We start from the raw sequence: 24,846 nt of genomic DNA, 5'->3' as shown, positions 1-24,846 counted from the left end.
CCCTCACCATCACCTTTGTAAAAGGCTTATTTCAAATAGTGCTTATTTCATAATCTGAAAGTTATAACGAAAGTTCGCTTGCGCACCTCTGAAATATGTTCGTGCCTTGCTCAGCATCAAACAATCTAGTAGTCTGCGTGGTTGATGTCACACTTGTATGTCAACTCAAATATGCTGATATAGCTTCAAATATATTGTAAAAATTAACCGACTTACAATAAAATGGGAAGACGAAATTTAAAAGCTCAATTGGTAATTTTTTATATTTTTTAATTTACATTTTCGAATATTAACTAAATGTAAATTAATTAATTAATTTAAATGTGAATTAATTTAGATACTCGGCGAAAGGGTTTCTCCCGCCCAGAATATGCAACGTAAGTGTTAAATTTAGATATTTAATTAATATGTATACATTTATATAATATATGGATACATTTTACATATTTTGTCTTCCAACAGCGGTTTCTGCTGCCAGTGCTACTAGCGCTGCTCCGGCTCCATCTATTGCAGGAGCAGTTTCCGAACCACCAGAACGTACTCTACCGCGTCGGCGGGTAAGTTTTCCTTTTTGTGTCAATGCGCCAGCTACCATTGATTCTTATTGCAGGGACGTCCACGTAACAGTCAGTTGAACTCGGTGGTTATGGGAGAAGACAGTGTCAATAACACGAATGACACAAGAAAAGTAATGCTGCGTTCAATAAAGAAACACAAGAAGCTTGTTGCCACTGTCAATAATGGCTTTGCACGCGGTCTCAAGCCAGAAATTATCTTAGCCGCATTTCCCTACGAAAATGATCTTATGTTTGCTGTAAAATTTAAGAATCGTAAGCTGCCAGAATTGATAACTGCCCAGCAGTTGAAGGTGCTTGACATAAGACTGCTAATTCAATATTACGTAAACAATCTACGTTATCCACATAATGAGAAGCCTACGATGTAATATTGTTTAAATTGGCTTTAATTATTGCCCGAAAATAAAAATATAAATAAAATACCAAACTCATTTAATAAAATATAAAAATATTTCGAAGCAATTAAAAAAGTTAACATCAGTTGCATCGATCGGGAGATCGGGATTCGAACCGCGACTTCTCGATCGAGCGTCATGCAGCTAACACACTACGCCACCTCACTTCTGCTAGTGGCGCTGGCAAAACTCAAATAGATTCACTGCTGCTGCGCCATCTACCAAAACTAAACGAAACTAACAGCTGATGTGATTCAACGAATGTTTCTAGAAGAAGTTTGAATGCATGTGTGCACACGCATACGATGCTGTTGAAGCTGCTGCACGTGCGTTTGTTAATTGGCCAAATATTTGATTATTTTTTATTAATTTTTGACTGAACGGAATTGAATGAAACTTTCAGCATATGATCTACATATTATATTGAATATTTGAGAAATTAAAAAAAAAAGAAAAATCATTCACAATTACCTATAGTGGCATCTGATTTGAACTTGAATGTTTTTACTCGATAAAAACATAACGGGATGATTTATCGAATTTTAAAAGCAAACTCGACGTCCGCGCTGTATATACGGTCATTTAAAAAAAAATTGAAGTCTCTAGCTCTTATATCTTCGGAAATCGACGCGTTCAAACATACGGACAGACGGACAGGGCCAAATCGACTCAGCTCGTCGCCCTGATTAAGAATATATGTATATACTTTGTGGGGTCTGCCACGCCTCCCTCTGCCTGTTACATACATTTCAACAAAACCATTATACCCTGATTTCCCATTGAAAATGGGTTCAGGGTATAAAAAAACTCAGTAAAATAACACATTTCAGCAATAGAAATGTAAGAGAGAAAATTCAGACCAAAGTCGGTCTGCTCTCGACGAGTCTGCAAAGCAGACTGAACTAAGAAGAAACTTAGCTCGCGCCCCGCCAGTGTTAAAAGCCATTTTATGTTGCGCACACTGTTAAAAGACATTTTATGTTGCGCCCCTGTTAAAAGACACAGTATGTTGCGCAAAGAGCAGTTCCGTTACTTTTAATGTTAACTAACAATCCTCTTGTGACGTCACTTTTTCAGAATACACTGGTCGGCATATATGTATATTTTGACATCATTTACATTTCACTATTAGTGTTTTTTTATATTCTGAACCCATTGCAAATGGGAAATCAGGGTATAATGGGTTCGTTAAAATTATGTAACAGGCAGACCCTACACAGTATATATATTCTTGATCCGGGTGACGAGCTGGGTCGATTTGGCCCTGTCCGTGCGTGTGTCCGTCCGTATGTATGAACGCGTCGATCTCAGAAGATATAAGAGCTAGAGACTTGAAATTTTTCTCTAAATATCGATAACTATTCCCGATATTTTATTATCGAAAAGTAGTTATTTAATTATATCTCATACACCTTTAGAGCAAGTGCTTCCAAATTTTAAATGTATACTTTTATGTATTTTATATAATTTCGATTTTTGTTGTAATTCATCCCCCACCCTTATATCCACCCCCTCACCATCACCTTTGTAAAAGGCTTATTTCAAATAGTGCTTATTTCATAATCTGAAAGTTATAACGAAAGTTCGCTTGCGCACCTCTGAAATATGTTCGTGCCTTGCTCAGCATCAAACAATCTACTAGTAGTCTGCGTGGTTGATGTCACACTTGTATGTCAACTCAAATATGCTGATATAGCTTCAAATATATTGTAAAAATTAACCGACTTACAATAAAATGGGAAGACGAAATTTAAAAGCTCAATTGGTAATTTTTTATATTTTTTAATTTACATTTTCGAATATTAACTAAATGTAAATTAATTAATTTAAATGTGAATTAATTTAGATACTCGGCGAAAGGGTTTCTCCCGCCCAGAATATGCAACGTAAGTGTTAAATTTAGATATTTAATTAATATGTATACATTTATATAATATATGGATACATTTTACATATTTTGTCTTCCAACAGCGGTTTCTGCTGCCAGTGCTACTAGCGCTGCTCCGGCTCCATCTATTGCAGGAGCAGTTTCCGAACCACCAGAACGTACTCTACCGCGTCGGCGGGTAAGTTTTCCTTTTTGTGTCAATGCGCCAGCTACCATTGATTCTTATTGCAGGGACGTCCACGTAACAGTCAGTTGAACTCGGTGGTTATGGGAGAAGACAGTGTCAATAACACGAATGACACAAGAAAAGTAATGCTGCGTTCAATAAAGAAACACAAGAAGCTTGTTGCCACTGTCAATAATGGCTTTGCACGCGGTCTCAAGCCAGAAATTATCTTAGCCGCATTTCCCTACGAAAATGATCTTATGTTTGCTGTAAAATTTAAGAATCGTAAGCTGCCAGAATTGATAACTGCCCAGCAGTTGAAGGTGCTTGACATAAGACTGCTAATTCAATATTACGTAAACAATCTACGTTATCCACATAATGAGAAGCCTACGATGTAATATTGTTTAAATTGGCTTTAATTATTGCCCGAAAATAAAAATATAAATAAAATACCAAACTCATTTAATGAAATATAAAAATATTTCGAAGCAATTAAAAAAGTTAACATCAGTTGCATCGATCGGGAGATCGGGATTCGAACCGCGACTTCTCGATCGAGCGTCATGCAGCTAACACACTACGCCACCTCACTTCTGCTAGTGGCGCTGGCAAAACTCAAATAGACTCACTGCTGCTGCGCCATCTACCAAAACTAAACGAAACTAACAGCTGATGTGATTCAACGAATGTTTCTAGAAGAAGTTTGAATGTATGTGTGCACACGCATACGATGCTGTTGAAGCTGCTGCACGTGCGTTTGTTAATTGGCCAAATATTTGATTATTTTTTATTAATTTTTGACTGAACGGAATTGAATGAAACTTTCAGCATATGATCTACATATTATATTGAATATTTGAGAAATTTAAAAAAAAGAAAAATCATTCACAATTACCTATAGTGGCATCTGATTTGAACTTGAATGTTTTTACTCGATAAAAACATAACGGGATGATTTATCGAATTTTAAAAGCAAACTCGACGTCCGCGCTGTATATACGGTCATTTAAAAAAAAAATTGAAGTCTCTAGCTCTTATATCTTCGGAAATCGACGCGTTCAAACATACGGACAGACGGACAGACAGACAGACGGACAGGGCCAAATCGACTCAGCTCGTCGCCCTGATTAAGAATATATGTACTTTGTGGGGTCTGCCACGCCTCCCTCTGCCTGTTACATACATTTCAACAAAACCATTATACCCTGATTTCCCATTGAAAATGGGTTCAGGGTATAAAAAAAACTCAGTAAAATAACACATTTCAGCAATAGAAATGTAAGAGAGAAAATTCAGACCAAAGTCGGTCTGCTCTCGACGAGTCTGCAAAGCAGACTGAACTAAGATGAAACTTAGCTCGCGCCCCGCCAGTGTTAAAAGCCATTTTATGTTGCGCACACTGTTAAAAGACATTTTATGTTGCGCCCCTGTTAAAAGACACAGTATGTTGCGCAAAGAGCAGTTCCGTTACTTTTAATGTTAACTAACAATCCTCTTGTGACGTTACTTTTTATTTTGACATCATTTACATTTCACTATTAGTGTTTTTTTATATTCTGAAACCATTGCAAATGGGAAATCAGGGTATAATGGGTTTGTTAAAATTATGTAACAGGCAGACCCTACACAGTATATATATTCTTGATCCGGGTGACGAGCTGGGTTGATTTGGCCCTGTCCGTGCGTGTGTCCGTCCCCTCTAGTACTGGTAACTGGTTCGTAGCTGGTGAAATCACTACTTACTAGGGTACCACCCCCTCTAGTACTGGTAACTGGTTCGTAGCTGGTGAAATCACTACTTACTAGGGTACCACCCCTACTTACTTTGCTAACCCTAAGCAATGCATTTCATCATTTCGTTTTTTGTATGAAATGTCCGCAAAAAGGGTCAATCGCCACCACATCGTTTACCCTGAACTAGTGAATTGGGTCACCATAAAAGGGCTAGTTACATGGGTACCCATGCCAGGGCTAGTTACATGGGTACCCATGAAAGGGCTAGTTACATGAGTACCCATGCCAGGGGTAGTGATATGAGTACCCATGCAAGGGCTAGTTACATGGGTACCCATGCCAGGGCTAGTTATATGAGTACCCATGCCAGGGGTAGTGATATGAGTACCCATGCCAGGGCTAGTTATATGAGTACCCATGCCAGGGGTGGTGATTTGAGTACCCATGCCAGGGGTGGTGATTTGAGTACCCATGCCAGGGGTGGTAAAATAATGAAAAAATATGAAAAATTTATTTATTTTTTTTTATTTTAAAATAATTTTTTTTCTATACTAAATTAATTTATAAATTTTCATTTTCAGTTTTTTTTTTTGTTGACGCATGAATTTAAAAAAAAAAACGCTTTTTCTGCAGCTGCATGGCCTTTCTTAGCTGCTCCTCGGCCGATCCATTGCCATCAACCAGATTTATTGCATCTAGGGAACAAATGTGAAGATTAAATTTTGTAATTAAATCGGCAATGAATTAAATAATACTTACTCTCTTTTTTAAGGCAGCTTTGCCTTGAACGCCATCTACATTGTATGCTAATACAACGGGATTAGCCAAAATATTCTTTAAATTTTTTAAAATTCCCCCAGTCATAATATGGATCCTAATCGCATCAATCTATAAACAAAGTATGAATTAGGATTTAAGAAACAATTGAAACTGAGTTTATACTAACATAAAGCTCTCGGTTTGTGTTGTTAATTTCCGTATTTAGTTCCTTAAGGGATTCTACGGTCTGGATTGGAAATTGTTTAGCCACTTGTTGTCCTTGTCCGTGCTGTTTTGTAAGTCCTTTTATGGTGGCAGTCTGCTCGGAGGAAGCTTCCACAAGGACCCCGATCTTTTCTTGTGTTACTTTTTGGTCAGCTAAGTTTTAATATATTTAAATTCAATATATATAGGTATGCATATTTAACTAAAAGCTCATTAAATCATACTTATACCTCTTAAAGAATTCATTTCCTCCACAAGACTATCCAGTTTCTCCTGAACCACTTTCGTTTCGGCTGAAAAATAAGTAAAAAAATTTATTAGATAATTTTAAATAAAATATCGTGACACACTTACCACGTGACGAACGAACTTGTTCTGTTAGTTCAAGAACAAGTTGTTCAAGGCGCCCAATAGTTTGTGAACAATTGCAGCTCGATATTTGATCTGAAAATTAAACAATTTAGTACTCAATTTTTTTCTATTTATTCAAATTAATTAGCACAATTTAATTACTTACGGTTATTAGAAAAGTCCATCCGCCCAATTTTATTTTTTGGACTGAACGACATTTTTTTTTAAATTTAAATTATTCTAAAGCACAGTAAAGCAGTAAATATTTAAAAGCAGAAGTATGACAATCCACTCAATCTTGAATATGATGTAGTAAAGGCATTATAATAATATCTTTCAGAAAAGGGAGAACGACCGCCTTACAAATCAATTGACCTAATTTAAAAATTTCTTCAGATGGTGAAGGTTCTGCATCTGCTAGGTAAATACCTATTTCACAGGAGTTGAAAGGCTGAGTATAAAAGTTTCTGAGGTTCATAAATCGCCTTGCTTTAAACTGTTCGACAGAGTCTTCCATTATTGATACTATAACTACAGGAATATCTCCTTCAATATAACAATAATTTTTAGGTTCGTTTTGCATTAATTTGCTACCTTTAAAAATTATATATTTATTAATCTTGACGGGGTCTGATCTTGGTAAGACTGGTGAAAACTGCTCTTCATCTATTCTCCTATGTATTTGCTGTAAAATTTTGGTTGGCTTTCGAACGTAATTTTTAATATGTTGTAAATAATTCTCGAAAGCATATGCGGAACCGTTTACTGGATCGCCCACCTGCTCCACCGTTTGCTGTATATGGAGTAAACTATGGACGTTATATGATACGCTATTTTCACCAAATATAATTGGAAAATTTTCCACAAAGAGCTGCAACATACGCTGAATGGTTCCCAAATTTGATATTCTGTGGAATGGGCAGCACAACATTCTATACGCGCAATGCAGTAGCTTAAACTCATAGTACTGGTCGTCAGATAGTTCATTTTTTAGTACGGATATTCCTGTGTATAGTAAAAATTGCCTGAATTCTGTCGCTTTCCAGTTTGACAGTTCATTTAGGGATCTAGGCTTTCTTACAAATTCTCTTGGCATTTTTTTGCGTAATTCAATTAATTTTTGCGATATATTAATTTTTTTTCTTTCATTAATTTATTACAAGTCTTGTCGTATATTAATCTGTTAAGAAATTTACGCATGACTCCTAAATCAATTAAATGCATACAATCTAATGGAATTTGAGTAACCATTTTAACATTTAGCGTTTCAAAAGGCGTAATTTTTGTCAAATAGTGCTTTGAGTGGTGATCGGAATATTTTCTTTTTTTGAAGTCCTCGTCTGTTATTATGTTTCCACTTTCTGTCTTGTATGTTAATACACCATTTATTTTTTTTCCAACTTGTGTACATTTCGAGCATCCATGTGATGATGTATGTCCAGGAGTCCCACTGACGTAAGCCCTAGCTGGAGCATCACAAATAATGGCTCTAAGATGTACTTCTAAGTGCTTTTCGTCTATATCAATTCCATTTTCCATCAAATCCTTTAACTCGCAAGTAAATTTGCTTAAAAATTCATCACAATTATAGGGCTTTGATTTCCCCAAATATATTCCAACAGCAAGTACCGGTAAATTTTGAATGTTTGTCAATTTTATTAATATGGGCCAAAGTTGTGAATTGGAACTTTTAAACAGAGGAATGCCGTCAATATTAATATCAATAATTTGTTTTCATTACAATAAGTTGATGTCAAAAGTTTATTAATTTGTTTTTTAATGCCTATGTGTAAATAAAGACCTCCATCAATATGTGTTATTTCTGCTTTTTTTGGCGAACTATATTTGTAGAATGGGGCGACATCTAAGTTATGGCTTTTCAATATTTTAATTAAGTCAATCGCGCAGTCACGCGTCGGCCTATGCTTTTGGAACCACAACGTTAGCTGTTCATTTATTATTTCTTTTTTATTATTATTAATTTCTTTTTTTTCGCTTTTATTATTTATGTTTGTCAGATTTAAAATTTCGTCAACTTTAACTTCATTTTCATTATTTTTTTGGTTTTCTACACTTTCTGGTTTATTTTCCGACGTCGCAGCACAATACAATTTGTTTCTGTATTTTTCTTTCTGCTGCTGCTTCAGCCTTCTTAAATGTCTTTCACTATACATATTTGATTATTTTATTATTACTATATTTGTTATTATTATATATTATTATTATTATATATTATATTATTAAAATTGTGTTGCAATTGCATACATATGTATTAATACAAAACTTCACTAAACTTGCACTTCACTAAACTTGCAATGCTCGATTGTATTTGCTCAACGGGCGAACGAACATCGAGTAAGAGCAGAAAGCATAAATGAAAACAAACGGTACTTCCATAACAATTGTTTTTGTAAATTATGAAAGGAACAGTGACAGAAAGCGAAGATTGTTTTCTTCCTTCACCTATGCACTATTCGCAAAAAACCAAAAATATATGTAATGATAGTACCGTTTTTTTTTCGTTTATGCTTTCTGCCGTTTCATGCATATATGTATGCATGTAGTTTGTTGCTCGGTGGCTCGGCGTTCGCTTACCATAGGGTCAGTCAAGTAAGTACCCATGTAAGGACTAGTGCTAGCCTTCGAACATCGAGGAAGAGCAGAAAGCATAAACGAAAAGAAACGGTACTTCCATAACAATTGTTTTTGTAAACTAGGAAAGAAACAGCGACAGAAAGCGAAGATTGTTTTGCTCCTTTGCTATGCACTATTTGCAAAAAAATAAAAATAAATGTGATGATAGAACCGATTTTTTTTCGTTTATGTTTTCTGTTGCTCGGTGGTTCGGCGTTCGCTTACCATAGGGTCAGTCAAGTAAGTACCCATGTAAGGACTAGTGGGGAAGGTAGTTCAACTACGGTCAATCGCCACCTCCAGTACTACAGGGGTACTACAGGGACCCCTACTTACTTTGCTAACCCTAAGCAATGCATTTCATCATTTCGTTTTTTGTATGAAATGTCCGCAAAAAGGGTCAATCGCCACCACATCGTTTACCCTGAACTAGTGAATTGGGTCACCATAAAAGGGCTAGTTACATGGGTACCCATGCCAGGGCTAGTTACATGGGTACCCATGAAAGGGCTAGTTACATGAGTACCCATGCCAGGGGTAGTGATATGAGTACCCATGCAAGGGCTAGTTACATGGGTACCCATGCCAGGGCTAGTTATATGAGTACCCATGCCAGGGGTGGTGATTTGAGTACCCATGCCAGGGGTGGTGATTTGAGTACCCATGCCAGGGGTGGTAAAATAATGAAAAAATTTGAAAAATTTATTTATTTTTTTTTATTTTAAAATAATTTTTTTTCTATACTAAATTAATTTATAAATTTTCATTTTCAGTTTTTTTTTTTGTTGACGCATGAATTTAAAAAAAAAAACGCTTTTTCTGCAGCTGCATGGCCTTTCTTAGCTGCTCCTCGGCCGATCCATTGCCATCAACCAGATTTATTGCATCTAGGGAACAAATGTGAAGATTAAATTTTGTAATTAAATCGGCAATGAATTAAATAATACTTACTCTCTTTTTTAAGGCAGCTTTGCCTTGAACGCCATCTACATTGTATGCTAATACAACGGGATTAGCCAAAATATTCTTTAAATTTTTTAAAATTCCCCCAGTCATAATATGGATCCTAATCGCATCAATCTATAAACAAAGTATGAATTAGGATTTAAGAAACAATTGAAACTGAGTTTATACTAACATAAAGCTCTCGGTTTGTGTTGTTAATTTCCGTATTTAGTTCCTTAAGGGATTCTACGGTCTGGATTGGAAATTGTTTAGCCACTTGTTGTCCTTGTCCGTGCTGTTTTGTAAGTCCTTTTATGGTGGCAGTCTGCTCGGAGGAAGCTTCCACAAGGACCCCGATCTTTTCTTGTGTTACTTTTTGGTCAGCTAAGTTTTAATATATTTAAATTCAATATATATAGGTATGCATATTTAACTAAAAGCTCATTAAATCATACTTATACCTCTTAAAGAATTCATTTCCTCCACAAGACTATCCAGTTTCTCCTGAACCACTTTCGTTTCGGCTGAAAAATAAGTAAAAAAATTTATTAGATAATTTTAAATAAAATATCGTGACACACTTACCACGTGACGAACGAACTTGTTCTGTTAGTTCAAGAACAAGTTGTTCAAGGCGCCCAATAGTTTGTGAACAATTGCAGCTCGATATTTGATCTGAAAATTAAACAATTTTGTACTCAATTTTTTTCTATTTATTCAAATTAATTAGCACAATTTAAGTACTTACGGTTATTAGAAAAGTCCATCCGCCCAATTTTATTTTTTGGACTGAACGACATTTTTTTTTAAATTTAAATTATTCTAAAGCACAGTAAAGCAGTAAATATTTAAAAGCAGAAGTATGACAATCCACTCAATCTTGAATATGATGTAGTAAAGGCATTATAATAATATCTTTCAGAAAAGGGAGAACGACCGCCTTACAAATCAATTGACCTAATTTAAAAATTTCTTCAGATGGTGAAGGTTCTGCATCTGCTAGGTAAATACCTATTTCACAGGAGTTGAAAGGCTGAGTATAAAAGTTTCTGAGGTTCATAAATCGCCTTGCTTTAAACTGTTCGACAGAGTCTTCCATTATTGATACTATAACTACAGGAATATCTCCTTCAATATAACAATAATTTTTAGGTTCGTTTTGCATTAATTTGCTACCTTTAAAAATTATATATTTATTAATCTTGACGGGGTCTGATCTTGGTAAGACTGGTGAAAACTGCTCTTCATCTATTCTCCTATGTATTTGCTGTAAAATTTTGGTTGGCTTTCGAACGTAATTTTTAATATGTTGTAAATAATTCTCGAAAGCATATGCGGAACCGTTTACTGGATCGCCCACCTGCTCCACCGTTTGCTGTATATGGAGTAAACTATGGACGTTATATGATACGCTATTTTCACCAAATATAATTGGAAAATTTTCCACAAAGAGCTGCAACATACGCTGAATGGTTCCCAAATTTGATATTCTGTGGAATGGGCAGCACAACATTCTATACGCGCAATGCAGTAGCTTAAACTCATAGTACTGGTCGTCAGATAGTTCATTTTTTAGTACGGATATTCCTGTGTATAGTAAAAATTGCCTGAATTCTGTCGCTTTCCAGTTTGACAGTTCATTTAGGGATCTAGGCTTTCTTACAAATTCTCTTGGCATTTTTTTGCGTAATTCAATTAATTTTTGCGATATATTAATTTTTTTTTCTTTCATTAATTTATTACAAGTCTTGTCGTATATTAATCTGTTAAGAAATTTACGCATGACTCCTAAATCAATTAAATGCATACAATCTAATGGAATTTGAGTAACCATTTTAACATTTAGCGTTTCAAAAGGCGTAATTTTTGTCAAATAGTGCTTTGAGTGGTGATCGGAATATTTTCTTTTTTGAAGTCCTCGTCTGTTATTATGTTTCCACTTTCTGTCTTGTATGTTAATACACCATTTATTTTTTTTCCAACTTGTGTACATTTCGAGCATCCATGTGATGATGTATGTCCAGGAGTCCCACTGACGTAAGCCCTAGCTGGAGCATCACAAATAATGGCTCTAAGATGTACTTCTAAGTGCTTTTCGTCTATATCAATTCCATTTTCCATCAAATCCTTTAACTCGCAAGTAAATTTGCTTAAAAATTCATCACAATTATAGGGCTTTGATTTCCCCAAATATATTCCAACAGCAAGTACCGGTAAATTTTGAATGTTTGTCAATTTTATTAATATGGGCCAAAGTTGTGAATTGGAACTTTTAAACAGAGGAATGCCGTCAATATTAATATCAATAATTTGTTTTCATTACAATAAGTTGATGTCAAAAGTTTATTAATTTGTTTTTTAATGCCTATGTGTAAATAAAGACCTCCATCAATATGTGTTATTTCTGCTTTTTTTGGCGAACTATATTTGTAGAATGGGGCGACATCTAAGTTATGGCTTTTCAATATTTTAATTAAGTCAATCGCGCAGTCACGCGTCGGCCTATGCTTTTGGAACCACAACGTTAGCTGTTCATTTATTATTTCTTTTTTATTATTATTAATTTCTTTTTTTTCGCTTTTATTATTTATGTTTGTCAGATTTAAAATTTCGTCAACTTTAACTTCATTTTCATTATTTTTTTGGTTTTCTACACTTTCTGGTTTATTTTCCGACGTCGCAGCACAATACAATTTGTTTCTGTATTTTTCTTTCTGCTGCTGCTTCAGCCTTCTTAAATGTCTTTCACTATACATATTTGATTATTTTATTATTACTATATTTGTTATTATTATATATTATTATTATTATATATTATATTATTAAAATTGTGTTGCAATTGCATACATATGTATTAATACAAAACTTCACTAAACTTGCAATGCTCGATTGTATTTGCTCAACGGGCGAACGAACATCGAGTAAGAGCAGAAAGCATAAATGAAAACAAACGGTACTTCCATAACAATTGTTTTTGTAAATTATGAAAGGAACAGTGACAGAAAGCGAAGATTGTTTTCTTCCTTCACCTATGCACTATTCGCAAAAAACCAAAAATATATGTAATGATAGTACCGCTTTTTTTTTTCGTTTATGCTTTCTGCCGTTTCATGCATATATGTATGCATGTAGTTTGTTGCTCGGTGGCTCGGCGTTCGCTTACCATAGGGTCAGTCAAGTAAGTACCCATGTAAGGACTAGTGCTAGCCTTCGAACATCGAGGAAGAGCAGAAAGCATAAACGAAAAGAAACGGTACTTCCATAACAATTGTTTTTGTAAACTAGGAAAGAAACAGCGACAGAAAGCGAAGATTGTTTTGCTCCTTTGCTATGCACTATTTGCAAAAAAACAAAAATAAATGTGATGATAGAACCGATTTTTATACCCTGAACCCATTGAAAATGGGAAATCAGGGTATAATGGTTTTGTGAAAAAGTATGTAACGGGCAGAAGGAGGCGTGGCAGACCCCACAAAGTATATATATTCTTGATCAGCGTGACGAGCTGAGTCGATATAGCCCTGTCCGTCTGTCCGTCCGTCCGTCCGTCCGTCCGTCCGTCCGTCCGTCCGTCCGTCCGTCCGTATGAGTGCGTCGATCTCAGAAGTTATAAGAGCTAGAGAGCTGAAATTTGGCATGCATACTCGTGTGTACCATACGCAGTACGAGTTTGCTTTATTTTTTCGATAAATCGTCCGATAACTTTTTTATCGAGAATAATCGAAAAATTGATTTTGTTTTTTTAGCCTAACTTAAACATTTTTAGACCTGGAGTCTTCAAATTTGTGTTGTATATAAAGTTAATGGATACAAAGATTTTGTAATTTACAGATTTTGGATACCACGCCCTCTTCTCCACCAATTTGTAAAAAACGCATTTCAAGTACTAGAGACTTGTGCTTTGGAATGTACACACATATTTACCATATGATTACACTCTGAAAGTTTCATTAAAATCATATGTTTACAAAAGAAATTATTAGACAAATAAATTCTCATAATATTGCCCACACTGCAGCGCAGCCCAAGCGCAGTCGCTGCTTACTGCGCAGTTAGCAGAGCGCAGGCTTATGTGTGCGTGTGGATACATCTGTATGTATGTGTGCATAAAAGAAGTGCAGAATGATTAGAATATCAGATTAGAGGGTTCAGGGTATCTCCTAGTCGAGCAGTCTCGACTAGAGCTTTCTTACTTGTTTTTCGTTTATGTTTTCTGTTGCTCGGTGGTTCGGCGTTCGCTTACCATAGGGTCAGTCAAGTAAGTACCCATGTAAGGACTAGTGGGGAAGGTAGTTCAACTACGGTCAATCGCCACCTCCAGTACTACAGGGCTGATTTCCCATTTTCAATGGGTTCAGGGTATAAAAATTTACTAAAGACTGTTTTATGTCGTTTTTGTAAAAGTATCGTACGTCCACAAAAAAAGTTATTAAGCAATTAAGTTCTCATAGTAAGCGCTCACTGCCGCCCATGCGTGTATATGCTTGTGTGTGTATATGTATGTAATTGTTTATGTGTGTGTGTGTGTATGTGTGTGTATGTATGCCCGTGTGTGCGTGCGTGTGTGTGTGTGTGTGTGTGTGTGTGTGTGTGCGTGTTTCTTGTGTAAGCTGAAAGTCGCGAAAAATTATTGAAATAGCTATTACTCCAAGGGTTTAGGGGATCTCATAGTCGAGTAGTCTCGACTAGAGCTTTCTTACTTGTTTATATGTTATTTTAATCAGTTTTATTGCTATAATTTTACTCTTAGACATCGATCAACCAGCTATATTTTCTATATTGCCTGAGGCGTCAACTTCTTATAAAAATATGGTTTAATGTGCTGAAATAAAGATGGCTATCTACTAGACAAGTGGCAGAGGACGAGTTATTAGAACGATTAAAATCGAATAAATTTTCGATTATTGTCGATGACAGTACAGACAGATATACAACGAAACATTCGCTCTTATTGCAAGAACTGCAGAGGCATTTAAAGTACATGACAGCTTTTTGGGGCTTATTGTAGTCGCTGACAGCTCAGCCACGGCACTGCATAATGAATGCAAGAATTTTTTTTGAAGAAAGGGACATACCATATGAGCAGAACATGATAGGATTTGCTGCGGATGGATGCAATGCAATGTTTGGCCAAAACCATTTTCTTTCGCAACTGCTGAAGAAGGATATTCCGAATTTGTTTTTGATTAAATGTATATGTCACTCATTTCACCTCTGCACGTCTTTTGCTTACAAAAAATTGCAAAAAAAAAAAAAAAAAAAAAGTGGAAGGATTTGCAAGAGATGTCTCTAACTTTATATCAATAAGCCCAAAACGTATCGGAGACTATAAGCAGTTTCAGTCTTTCGTTAATGTTAAACCAGACAAACTTTAACATATCGGACAAACAAGGTGGCTTTCTCTGCTTCAAGTAGCTGAGAGGCTGTTAGAACAACTTCATGCGTTAAAACTTTACTTTCAAGGAGCTGCATTGAATGACCAGTTAAAATCTCAGAGCCGATTCTCCAAATGTGCTTAGATTCGACGACAGAATTGTATTTGGAGTTTCTGAAATTTGTGCTGCCCTATTTCAACAATTTAAACAAGGAAATGCAGTCCAAAATTGTATTTGTTCTACGAAAATGTCAGTTTACAAGTTGAGTGTTCCTTTAAAATACGGAGGGTTGGCATCCCTGTTCATAAATACTCTTCAAGGTTCCTCGTCCACTGGTCTCAGCTCTTTGAAGTTTAATGTTCGGAAGCGATTGCCGGCAGTAGCTGCAGAAGCTATTACTATCTATAAGCGCTATATAGATAAGATAACCGGTAGAATACTGGGATAACGTAATACCATAATACCGTACGGCGGAACACAAATAATACTATATTATAACAGTGGTCTATCCCAAGTATACCAGTTTCACGCTCAAAAGTTTCTTCAGACACCTACTTTATTATTGAATACTAATAAAAAACGAGGAGTTCTTTTGTCATTGAACTTTTGTGTGGCCGTTAATAAATCACACCAAAATACTTAGAAAAAAGATTTCAAAGTTCCCCAAAGCTTGGAATATGAATATAACTTTGTTGTTGCTGCAGATGTTGTTTCTAAAAAGCCAACAACAATTATTTAAAATTAGAATTACTTCGCGTCGCATACACGACGCTGCTGTACCACACACAGACCCAAGCAACGCAGTACATAAAGAAAAAAAGTGTGACCATTTCAGTATTTTGCACTCTGCGCTGTGGAAGCAGCATAAAGAAGATGGCAGCTGATGTTGATAATATTGTAATTAGACATTTAAATGCTGATTTTTTGTTTTTATTAATATTATCAATATGTGATTATTATTTAGGCTGCGCGCACTCTGAATGTCGCTTCTAGTTAAAAAGAAGCGCGCGTGCTTTTCAGAATTGTCGCGTTATATCTGTTATATTAAAGACTGTAATGTGACCGTGGGCTTGTCCAATGCTGGCATTCTTCTCCTCAAGAATTAATAAAAAAGCTCGAACTAATCAATAATGTAAAAAGCCAATGTGAGTAAACAAACTTAAAAGAGTGGGAAACTGCACATACAGTTGCTTATCTAAAAATAAACGGCGATATCGAATTTCGGCAAGAATACCTCTTCATAAGACGACAGTATCAGAATGTAAGTTTGCTTATTGTATTTTTGTATCGCCAAACATTACGATGATTATTGAAAGTAGAGTATAACAACGAAGACTAATAGGGAACACAACTTTTCTCAGCCTTTGCAAATTACTGAAAGATCAATTGCTTGAACTGCCAGAAACTAAGCCTAGTATTCTCAAACGGACTTTGATACATTTTGAAAGGAAACGGATGGTCAAAGTAAGAGTAATATTTTTTTCACTATCCTACGGACATTTGTCATCATTCACTACACTACACATAATTTTGGGTGCAGTGCTGGACACAACTGCAACAGTTATTTCATCGTGAGAACCATAACAGTCAGTTATCTGTCATCCGTTTGGATTTGCTGGGGCATGGAGCTCGCGCTTTCAATGGCTACAAAAATGTCAGATACCACAGACATGCGCCTGACATTGCAAACATGGTTCAGCATTTCCAAAGATAATTTAATTAGAAGTATATTAAAATGAGGCTTAATAATTGAAAGGAAATTTCCATCTGGCGAAAAAGAAAATAGGCTGGGTATAAAAAAAGGTCTATGCACGGGATCGTTCGCAGCTATTAGAGTCGCTAAAAAAGAAACCACAAATATGCCTCAGAAAATTAGTAACTGACATTAAAAAAAAACCTCAGAGGACAGTGTGTCCTTAGTTAGTACGACGCACTCAACGATCAGCAGTACGATAGGAATATATAAGTACAGACAGATGAACTATAACCCTTGCAACCCCAGCAACAGAATATGCAAGAGACAAGCGCTGATCAAACTCGGCGATATGACATAGTTAAGAGAGAAATGCGGAGTCTTATAAACTCAGCAATAGACGCAGTAGGAATAATATTCAAAATTATCAAAATTTTTAAAATCCGTCAATCTTAAATAAAGACATGTTTTCCTCATGCTCTTTGCAATGAACATCTCAAAAGGAGGCAAGACTGTTTTATGCAGAAATTTGATTGCTAATGATTTAAAAAAAAAAAAAAAAAAAAAAAAAACAGTCCACATTCAGCATACGCAGGGGCAGACCGAGCAACAACCACAATGGCAGTAGAAAATTTTAGCCTTGAAGAGTCTCCCGGTGGCTACTGTCCCGCCACATGAAGGCTTCTTTGTCGTTTGCTGAAAAGCACAAAATCTTGACTTGAACCTCTTAATGACATTTGAAGTATCCTCTCAGCCATTGCAAGTCGCTTTATAAAAGTCTAAGAGGCGTAAAGCACTTTAGATATTAAAAGATTGTACAAAAGTGTAAACTAAGCTGAAGAGTTACAAAAAAAATTCAAATATACATATTTAATAATACATTTTTTGCTTGATTTAAAAAGAAGTTATTGCCAAACATTTGAATAAACGGAGATAGAATGTTGTCTCTCTCTCTCTCTCTCCCTCTTTCTGCAAATCTGGATCGACATTTGAAAAATTGCTTAACAGATGAGACACCAAATTTTGATATCCTTTATAGACTCCCGTTCAGAAGTTCCTGCAGATGCTTCTTCAATTATTAATCTGGAATTAATTTTTTTCCGCTCTGAATAAATCCTTAAGACTCAATAAGATCATTTGATAAACGAGGACGTAAGTGTTTATTATACTGAAAGTCTGAATTGCCAGTTTCCTGACATGTCATCTGATTAGCTTATGCTGAAACTTAATATAGGGTTTGTTGAAACCCCCACACATTCAAATAATTTGAGTATTTTAGGCGAAATTTGCACGAGTCGACAAAAACTAGAAAAAATAGAGAATACGCGGTGTCGCCTCACACCTTATCGCATGAGGTTAACTAATGGAGGGCCGAATATTAAGAGAATGGGTTCGCCGAATCTATTTCTTAGCGCAAATTCAAAAATAAAGTTGTGCACGCAGAGACTGTATGGAAGCTTTAACAACTGATGAGTACAACTCGTGTGCAGCAAAGCATACAGCTCTACTGAAACAAGGCTAGTCGCAAAAAAAATAACCAGCCTCTGCAAAACAGTATTAAAATGTAATTTTTTTTCGTGTGAATCGAAATAGAATCGAGTCTCGATAGGGGAGTTTATTTAAACAAGTGGATCAAAGCATGTAGTTTACCCCATAATATTGACTGGAAAAAGGCTAAAATATTTAAAAAGCATTTCGAACGTAAATGTTTTGATAAATTTATATTAATCGTCAATGCAGTCCCAAACTTGAATTTGTCAACCTCAAATTTATTCAATAGACATCCAGGAAGAAGATATTATTCCTTATAGCTATGAAATGAAAAGTTTAGATAAAGTAGTGGATGACTTTGTTAAGCCATCTGCCACAGAACAACAGCAAAACATTCAAAATAAAAGTGACGAGGAAGAAAATTTATTGACAATGGTTTGAAACAAATCAATTGTGGTAGGTCTTCTTCTTGCTCAAATTGTTTAAATAGACAAAAGAATGAGGTATATTATAGAACAAAATATTATGATGTTTCTGAACAATCAAAAGTGTTATGTAAAATGCTCTTGAAAAATAACCATGTCTACAATAGTGCTGAAGGGGCAGTTTCACAAAATATTTAATTAATAATTTTTATGCAGCTAGGGCATATGATTATCTTAGGGATGTTCTTAATTTAGGACTCCCATGTAGGAAATCATTAAATCGAAGGACGATTTCAAATATTTAGTTCCTAAATTTAATCCAGAGTTATTAGATAATCTACAGGACTTTGTTGGAAAAATGAAAAAAAGTAGTCCATATTAGTTTGCCATGAGCTCAAAGTAAAAAGAGGTCTTCACTACAATTCATCTCTGAACGAGATACAAGGATTTAAAAACGAAGGTGTAAAAAGAAGTAAATTTTTAAGACAGCAAGTCTGTGTTTTCCTTATTAAGAGCCTGTTTGAGAACTGGAAGTATGTTTTAAGCTATACGGTTTCAGCCCGTGGCATAAATCATACTGACCTGAAAAATAAAGTAGAAGAAAATATTGGACTATCGCAAGCATTGGGGCTTAATGTCAAAGCCGTTGTTTGCGATCAGGGATCCAATAATAGAGCGGTTTTCAATAGATGGGGTATTAATTTAAATAATTCTACATTTGAAGTCAATGGCGAAGAATTTTTGCAATATTTGATGCACCGCATCTAATAAAATCTCTTCGAAATATTCTTTTAAAGAATAATATTTTAACACCTGATGACACAGTTTCATGGGGAATAATTAGAAAATTATATGAAACTGAAACCAAAAATTTAACTCGTTTATGTCCGAAATTAACCCCAAAACATATCAGTCCGAATTGTTTTGAAAAAATGAAAGTTAAATTTGCCACACAAATCTTTAGCCACAGTGTAGCTTCTGCAATACGCACTTTTATAGATTCAGGTGGGTTTGCTGATTGCAAAGACAGTGCAGTTGCAACGGCAAAATTTATTGAAAAAATTAATAGCCTCTTTGATTGCTTAAATAGTCATGTGCTATTTGATAGCAATCCTTATAGATGTGCTCTTAGGGAGAAAAATAATATTCACGAATACCTTCTGGAAATGCGTGATTATTTCCGAAATCTGCATTATCCACACAAAGTGTATTGCATTGATGGGATGATAATTACAATCTCATCGGTAATTGCTTTGGCAGAAAATATTTGGAGTGACAACAATGATCTTGTCTTTGTTGCCACATCCAAATTGAACCAAGACCCATTAGAAAATTTATTTTATTTAATTAGAAGTCGGGGAGCGACAAATACCAATCCCACCATTTTTAAATTTAATTCTATAATATCAAAAATGTTATCTATGAAAATGTTAACATCAGCATCTGTGTCTGGAAATTGCATTCCAGATGAAGATCTCATGCTGGCCAATATCATAGAAGATAGTGGGTCTCAACTATCTGTATTTCATGACCAATGTAATTCACGTCATATTGCTACGGATATTGAACCTGATGCTGATTTAGAAATAGAATTGTCATTAGATGCCACGATTGCCAATATACAAAATGCTTTTAATGAAAATGCATTGTGATATTTTTCTGGCTATCTTGTACACAAGCTTTTGCAAAAAACAGATTGTGAAGTATGTACAAATCATTTAAAGTCATCAGTTGAAATGCAGTGTTCTTCTGAGTATTTAATACTCAATAAAAATTATCATTATATAAATAAATATCTTAAGTTGAAAGCCCCTTCTGACCTTTTTTATTATATGATAAAACTGCATTTCGAAACGTTTAAGAGCATTTTTGAAAAGAAACCATATATGCCACGTATTAAAGAGAAAATTGTTCTGTACTGCATGCACGCTACAGCAAAATCCTCTTTAGATACTGAATGGTTTTCTCCCACCCACCCTTGTTTTGAGCATAGAAAATCTATTCCTAATCAGTTTGTCTTAGTTCTAATTAGAAAGAATTGTAAATAGCAAACTGAGAAAATTGTTGGTAAAACCAGCATTCTAAGTCAAAGAAAATTAAAAATAATACATCAATAGGTAGCTTGATTTTACATTTATTTTGGCACAAGTCGTAACAGTAGAAAACAGTGAAGTGATAATGAAAGGTCGTTAACACTCCCTCGTTCGCACAATTAAAAGCACTTGGCAGGCACAAGCCTTGTTCAAGTATTATAAACATACATACATACATACATATGTGTGTATGTATGTACATATATATATATATACATATGTACTTAGAATACTCCATACGAAGCATGAATAGAGATTCACACATACATACATATGTAATTGCATATATATCGTGTAAGTAAAAACATACTCATTTATACCCTTTATACAGATAATAACAATATTCTAAAAAATTCTAAGCTTTTTCAACAGTCTGGTATATTCTTCAATGAGAAGGGCAATGGACGAAAATGGGTTCGTCGCCAACTTCAATTTTTGTACGCAACTGGCTTGAGCGTGCAAACATATGTACAGACATATAAATTCACTTTTATAAATTACATTTACATTTACACTGTTATTATTAAAATATCTTTGTTTTTATTGTTTTGTTTTTAATACATATGTATATTAAATTTTATGTTTTCTATTTATTAAATTTATGAAATTTTATTAACAGATTGTTATCCAAACCAATTGTTTTTATGAATTGATGACTTCGGTAGGCAAGCACTCGATTATTACTACAAAATAAGGTACTTAAATATTGTATAAGCGCGCCGCTGCAATTCGAATCTAAAATCGTTTACACAATTCTAAGTTGAGGTAGGCCCACGCCAATGCTCATGTGCCATGAATACGCACATGCACATACACATATCAAATGTATATATGTACATATGTATGTATGTGACCACTTCCCAAGACCGACCAAATGCAAAAACAAGAGTAACGCACACAGGCATACAAATGCTCATAGTACATGTGCAAGGGAGAGTGTGTGTGTGCATGCCCGTCGCAAAATCGTATTTTTATGAGCACCAACGATTTCATACCCTTCTTAGAAATAATCATGAAAACGCTAACATTTTGTATGAGCGTGGCGAACGCTTTACAAATTTCGGTATACCCTTCACTCATAAGGAACGAGCTGAGATTGTCGCGAGCAATTTTCAATTTCTGTGCGCTGCTGCTATTCGAGAGACCATAAAGAGAGAAAGGGAAAAAGAGCGCATAGCCGTGCTTCATTTGGTAGTGCATTTCGTGGCAGCAGTCGCAGCACTCTGACTTTGTCGTGCCTTATTATACCCTGAACCCATTGAAAATGGGAAATCAGGGTATAATGGTTTTGTGAAAAAGTATGTAACGGGCAGAAGAAGGCGTGGCAGACCCCACAAAGTATATATATTCTTGATCAGCGTGACGAGCTGAGTCGATATAGCCCTGTCCGTCTGTCCGTCCGTCCGTCCGTCCGTATGAGTGCGTCGATCTCAGAAGTTATAAGAGCTAGAGAGCTGAAATTTGGCATGCATACTCGTGTGTACCATACGCAGTACGAGTTTGCTTTATTTTTTCGATAAATCGTCCGATAACTTTTTTATCGAGAATAATCGAAAAATTGATTTTGTTTTTTTAGCCTAACTTGAACACTTTTAGACCTGGAGTCTTCAAATTTGCGTTGTATATAAAGTTAATCGATACAAAGATTTTGTAGTTTATAGATTTTGGATACCACGCCCCCTTCTCCCCCAATTTGTAAAAAACGCATATCAAGTACTAGAGACTTGTGCTTTGGAATGTACACACATATTTACCATATGATTACACTCTGAAAGTTTCATTAAGATCGTATGTTTTTATTCGACAAATAAATTCTCATAATATTGCCCACACTGCAGCGCAGCCCAAGCGCAGTCGCTGCTTACTGCGCAGTTAGCAGAGCGCAGGCTTATGCGTGCGTGTGGATGCATCTGTATGTATGTGTGCATAAAGGAAGTGCAGAATGATTAGAATATCAGATTAGAGGGTTCAGGGTATCTCCTAGTCGAGCAGTCTCGACTAGAGCTTTCTTACTTGTTTTCACTGCTTGAGCCTCAGAAGACCGAGCCGACCAAATACGAAGTTGTCCGGTCTCTTCAGCGCATTTTTTCGGTGTTGAAAAAGTTTGTTCTACATTTCTAGTCTATGTGTTCTCTGGTTAGTGGTATGTATGAACGCGTCGATCTCAGAAGATATAAGAGCTAGAGACTTGAAGTTTTTCTGTAAATATCGATAACTACTCCCGATATTTTATTATCGAAAAGTAGTTATTTAATTATATCTCATACACCTTTAGAGCAAGTGCTTCCAAATTTTAAATGTATACTTTTATGTATTTTATATAATTTCGATTTTTGTTGTAATTCATCCCCCACCCTTATATCCACCCCCTCACCATCACCTTTGTAAAAGGCATATTTCAAATAGTGCTTATTTCATAATCTGAAAGTTTTATGAAGTGCATCCACAAGAAAAGTTACTAAAATCCTATAGTAAGCCACCACTGCAGTCAATGGTGTTTATGCGTTCGCGCGTATGTCTGTATTTGTGTGTGTGTGTGCATGTGCGAATAATTATTGAAATATCAGTTCCTCGAAGCGTTCAGGGGATCTCTTAGTCGAGCAGTCTCGACTAGAGCTTTTTTACTTGTTGGTATTAAAAATGGTTAAAATATCTGAGTTGAGTCAACAAAGAAGAATAGAAATTGTGACAAAACATAACTTGGGTATTTCGGTTATAAAGAGAGAGCACTTTTGAGTTTCACTCATCGCAGAAGAATGTTTAAGACGCTTGTTCAAAGAAATTCGCAAAAAGTTAGTCATGGGGGTGGGAACGTGATGTTCTAGGGACCCGTCTCATACAATGGTGTGGGCAACTTGGTTCCTATTGACAGTTCTATAACCCAGGGTCAATACTTAAGAACCTTAAACGATTTTGCGTTCCCATCTGGCGACAGTGGCCAATCCAGTGTTTCCACCCCAACTTCTCTCAAAAATGTTATCATTCTCGCCTTGTGGCAAGCGAAACAGAGCCGCCGATGACAAAGACAAGAATTGAAACGATTGCTGAGGTCACAAAGGAGTGGAAAAGGATTCCATTAAAACATCTCCAAACCTGTGTGGTGAGAAATGCCAAAGGAGAGAATATTTTCCATTAATTTAAAAATTAAATTGCGTTTTTTTTTTTTACGAAAGTATTAAATTTTGTTGGCAAACATAACAATGTCAAAATACTTATGCCGCTGCAAAAATCGTTGGATTCTGGCATTTTTTATCAGCAGAAAGAACTGACAAAACATAATAGACAAAAGATTACGCAAATTTACAGTTATTAGTGTGCATTTTACTTTAACATTCATTTCCGCTTCGTTAAATGCGACGGTACTTAGAAAAAAAGACTCATACTGAAATGTAAATGATGTCAAAATATACATACATATGTATATGCCGACCAGTGAAGAGGAAATGGCTGGAGTTCTGTGGAAAGTGGCCAAGACAAACTAACTGCCCAAATTGAAAAGTGTGCGAGCCACGTTTTGAATTAGAATGCTTGATAGGTAAAGTTCAATGTGGTCTTGGTAAGTAAATCTATTAGAGTTAATTTAATAATAGTATAACTACAAATTACTTTTGCAGGTTTCTCAAGATATAAATTATAATAATGTTTTCCAAAATGAGTTAAAGGTACGCAAAAGCCTCTTGGAAGGCCAAATAAGAGCATTGCAATCAGAAAATCAGAATCAGTTTCAAACTGCCCTACTTGATAAGGTTACGCACATGATAAAGAGTTGCGTAAAAAGAAATTCGAATTTAGTGATCTACAACAAAGAAAGTTCGAAATAGTGGAAAACGACTCCAAAAATATGGAAAACCGCCTTAAAATAATATTTACAGAAGGGCACATAATAAAATAAAAAAATAAGGACCGAAGGCAAAATTGGAATGCTGACGACATTGACAATAACATTTTATTCAGCCAGTCCAAAAGGATACAGACTGCTGCGCAGGAATAATTTTCCACTTCCTGCAATAATTGCAGCATTAGGCTCAAAAAATTGATATATGTAAGAATTTTAAGTGCAACTACCCATATGTCCGAAACTCAAAAGCTAT

At 35.4% G+C, this 24,846-nt stretch overlaps 4 protein-coding genes across 4 annotated transcripts; 2 read left to right on the top strand and 2 right to left on the bottom strand.

Annotated features, from left to right (window-relative positions):
- The first annotated feature begins 112 nt into the window (after positions 1-112).
- On the top strand, positions 113-946 carry LOC149268065 (uncharacterized). The gene is made up of 4 exons (XM_089473468.1): positions 113-252; positions 338-377; positions 463-557; positions 611-946. Exons 1-4 carry the CDS (start codon positions 223-225, stop codon positions 944-946), a joined length of 501 nt encoding a protein of 166 aa, XP_089329594.1. The 5' UTR covers positions 113-222.
- A 1,672-nt stretch (positions 947-2,618) lies between these two features.
- On the top strand, positions 2,619-3,482 carry LOC149268064 (uncharacterized). The gene is made up of 4 exons (XM_089473464.1): positions 2,619-2,738; positions 2,820-2,859; positions 2,945-3,039; positions 3,093-3,482. The coding sequence occupies exons 1-4, from the start codon at positions 2,709-2,711 to the stop codon at positions 3,426-3,428; spliced, it is 501 nt and encodes a 166-aa protein (XP_089329590.1). The 5' UTR covers positions 2,619-2,708; the 3' UTR covers positions 3,429-3,482.
- Positions 3,483-5,339: 1,857 nt separating this feature from the next.
- LOC149268063 (uncharacterized) lies at positions 5,340-6,568 on the bottom strand. The gene is made up of 6 exons (XM_089474683.1): positions 6,266-6,568; positions 6,103-6,192; positions 5,979-6,041; positions 5,711-5,901; positions 5,524-5,652; positions 5,340-5,459 (listed from the first exon to the last, which is right to left on the bottom strand). The coding sequence occupies exons 1-6, from the start codon at positions 6,315-6,317 to the stop codon at positions 5,451-5,453; spliced, it is 534 nt and encodes a 177-aa protein (XP_089330809.1). The 5' UTR covers positions 6,318-6,568; the 3' UTR covers positions 5,340-5,450.
- Positions 6,569-9,495: 2,927 nt separating this feature from the next.
- On the bottom strand, positions 9,496-10,586 carry LOC149268062 (uncharacterized). The gene is made up of 6 exons (XM_089474649.1): positions 10,427-10,586; positions 10,264-10,353; positions 10,140-10,202; positions 9,872-10,062; positions 9,685-9,813; positions 9,496-9,620 (listed from the first exon to the last, which is right to left on the bottom strand). The coding sequence occupies exons 1-6, from the start codon at positions 10,476-10,478 to the stop codon at positions 9,612-9,614; spliced, it is 534 nt and encodes a 177-aa protein (XP_089330775.1). The 5' UTR covers positions 10,479-10,586; the 3' UTR covers positions 9,496-9,611.
- Between the last annotated feature and the right edge of the window lie 14,260 nt (positions 10,587-24,846).

This window comes from Drosophila arizonae, chromosome X, assembly GCF_054131065.1.
Source record: "Drosophila arizonae isolate 15081-1271.41 chromosome X, UAZ_ARI_1.0, whole genome shotgun sequence".
NCBI lineage: Eukaryota > Metazoa > Arthropoda > Insecta > Diptera > Drosophilidae > Drosophila > Drosophila arizonae.
This window is presented reverse-complemented; position numbering and strand designations above follow the sequence as displayed.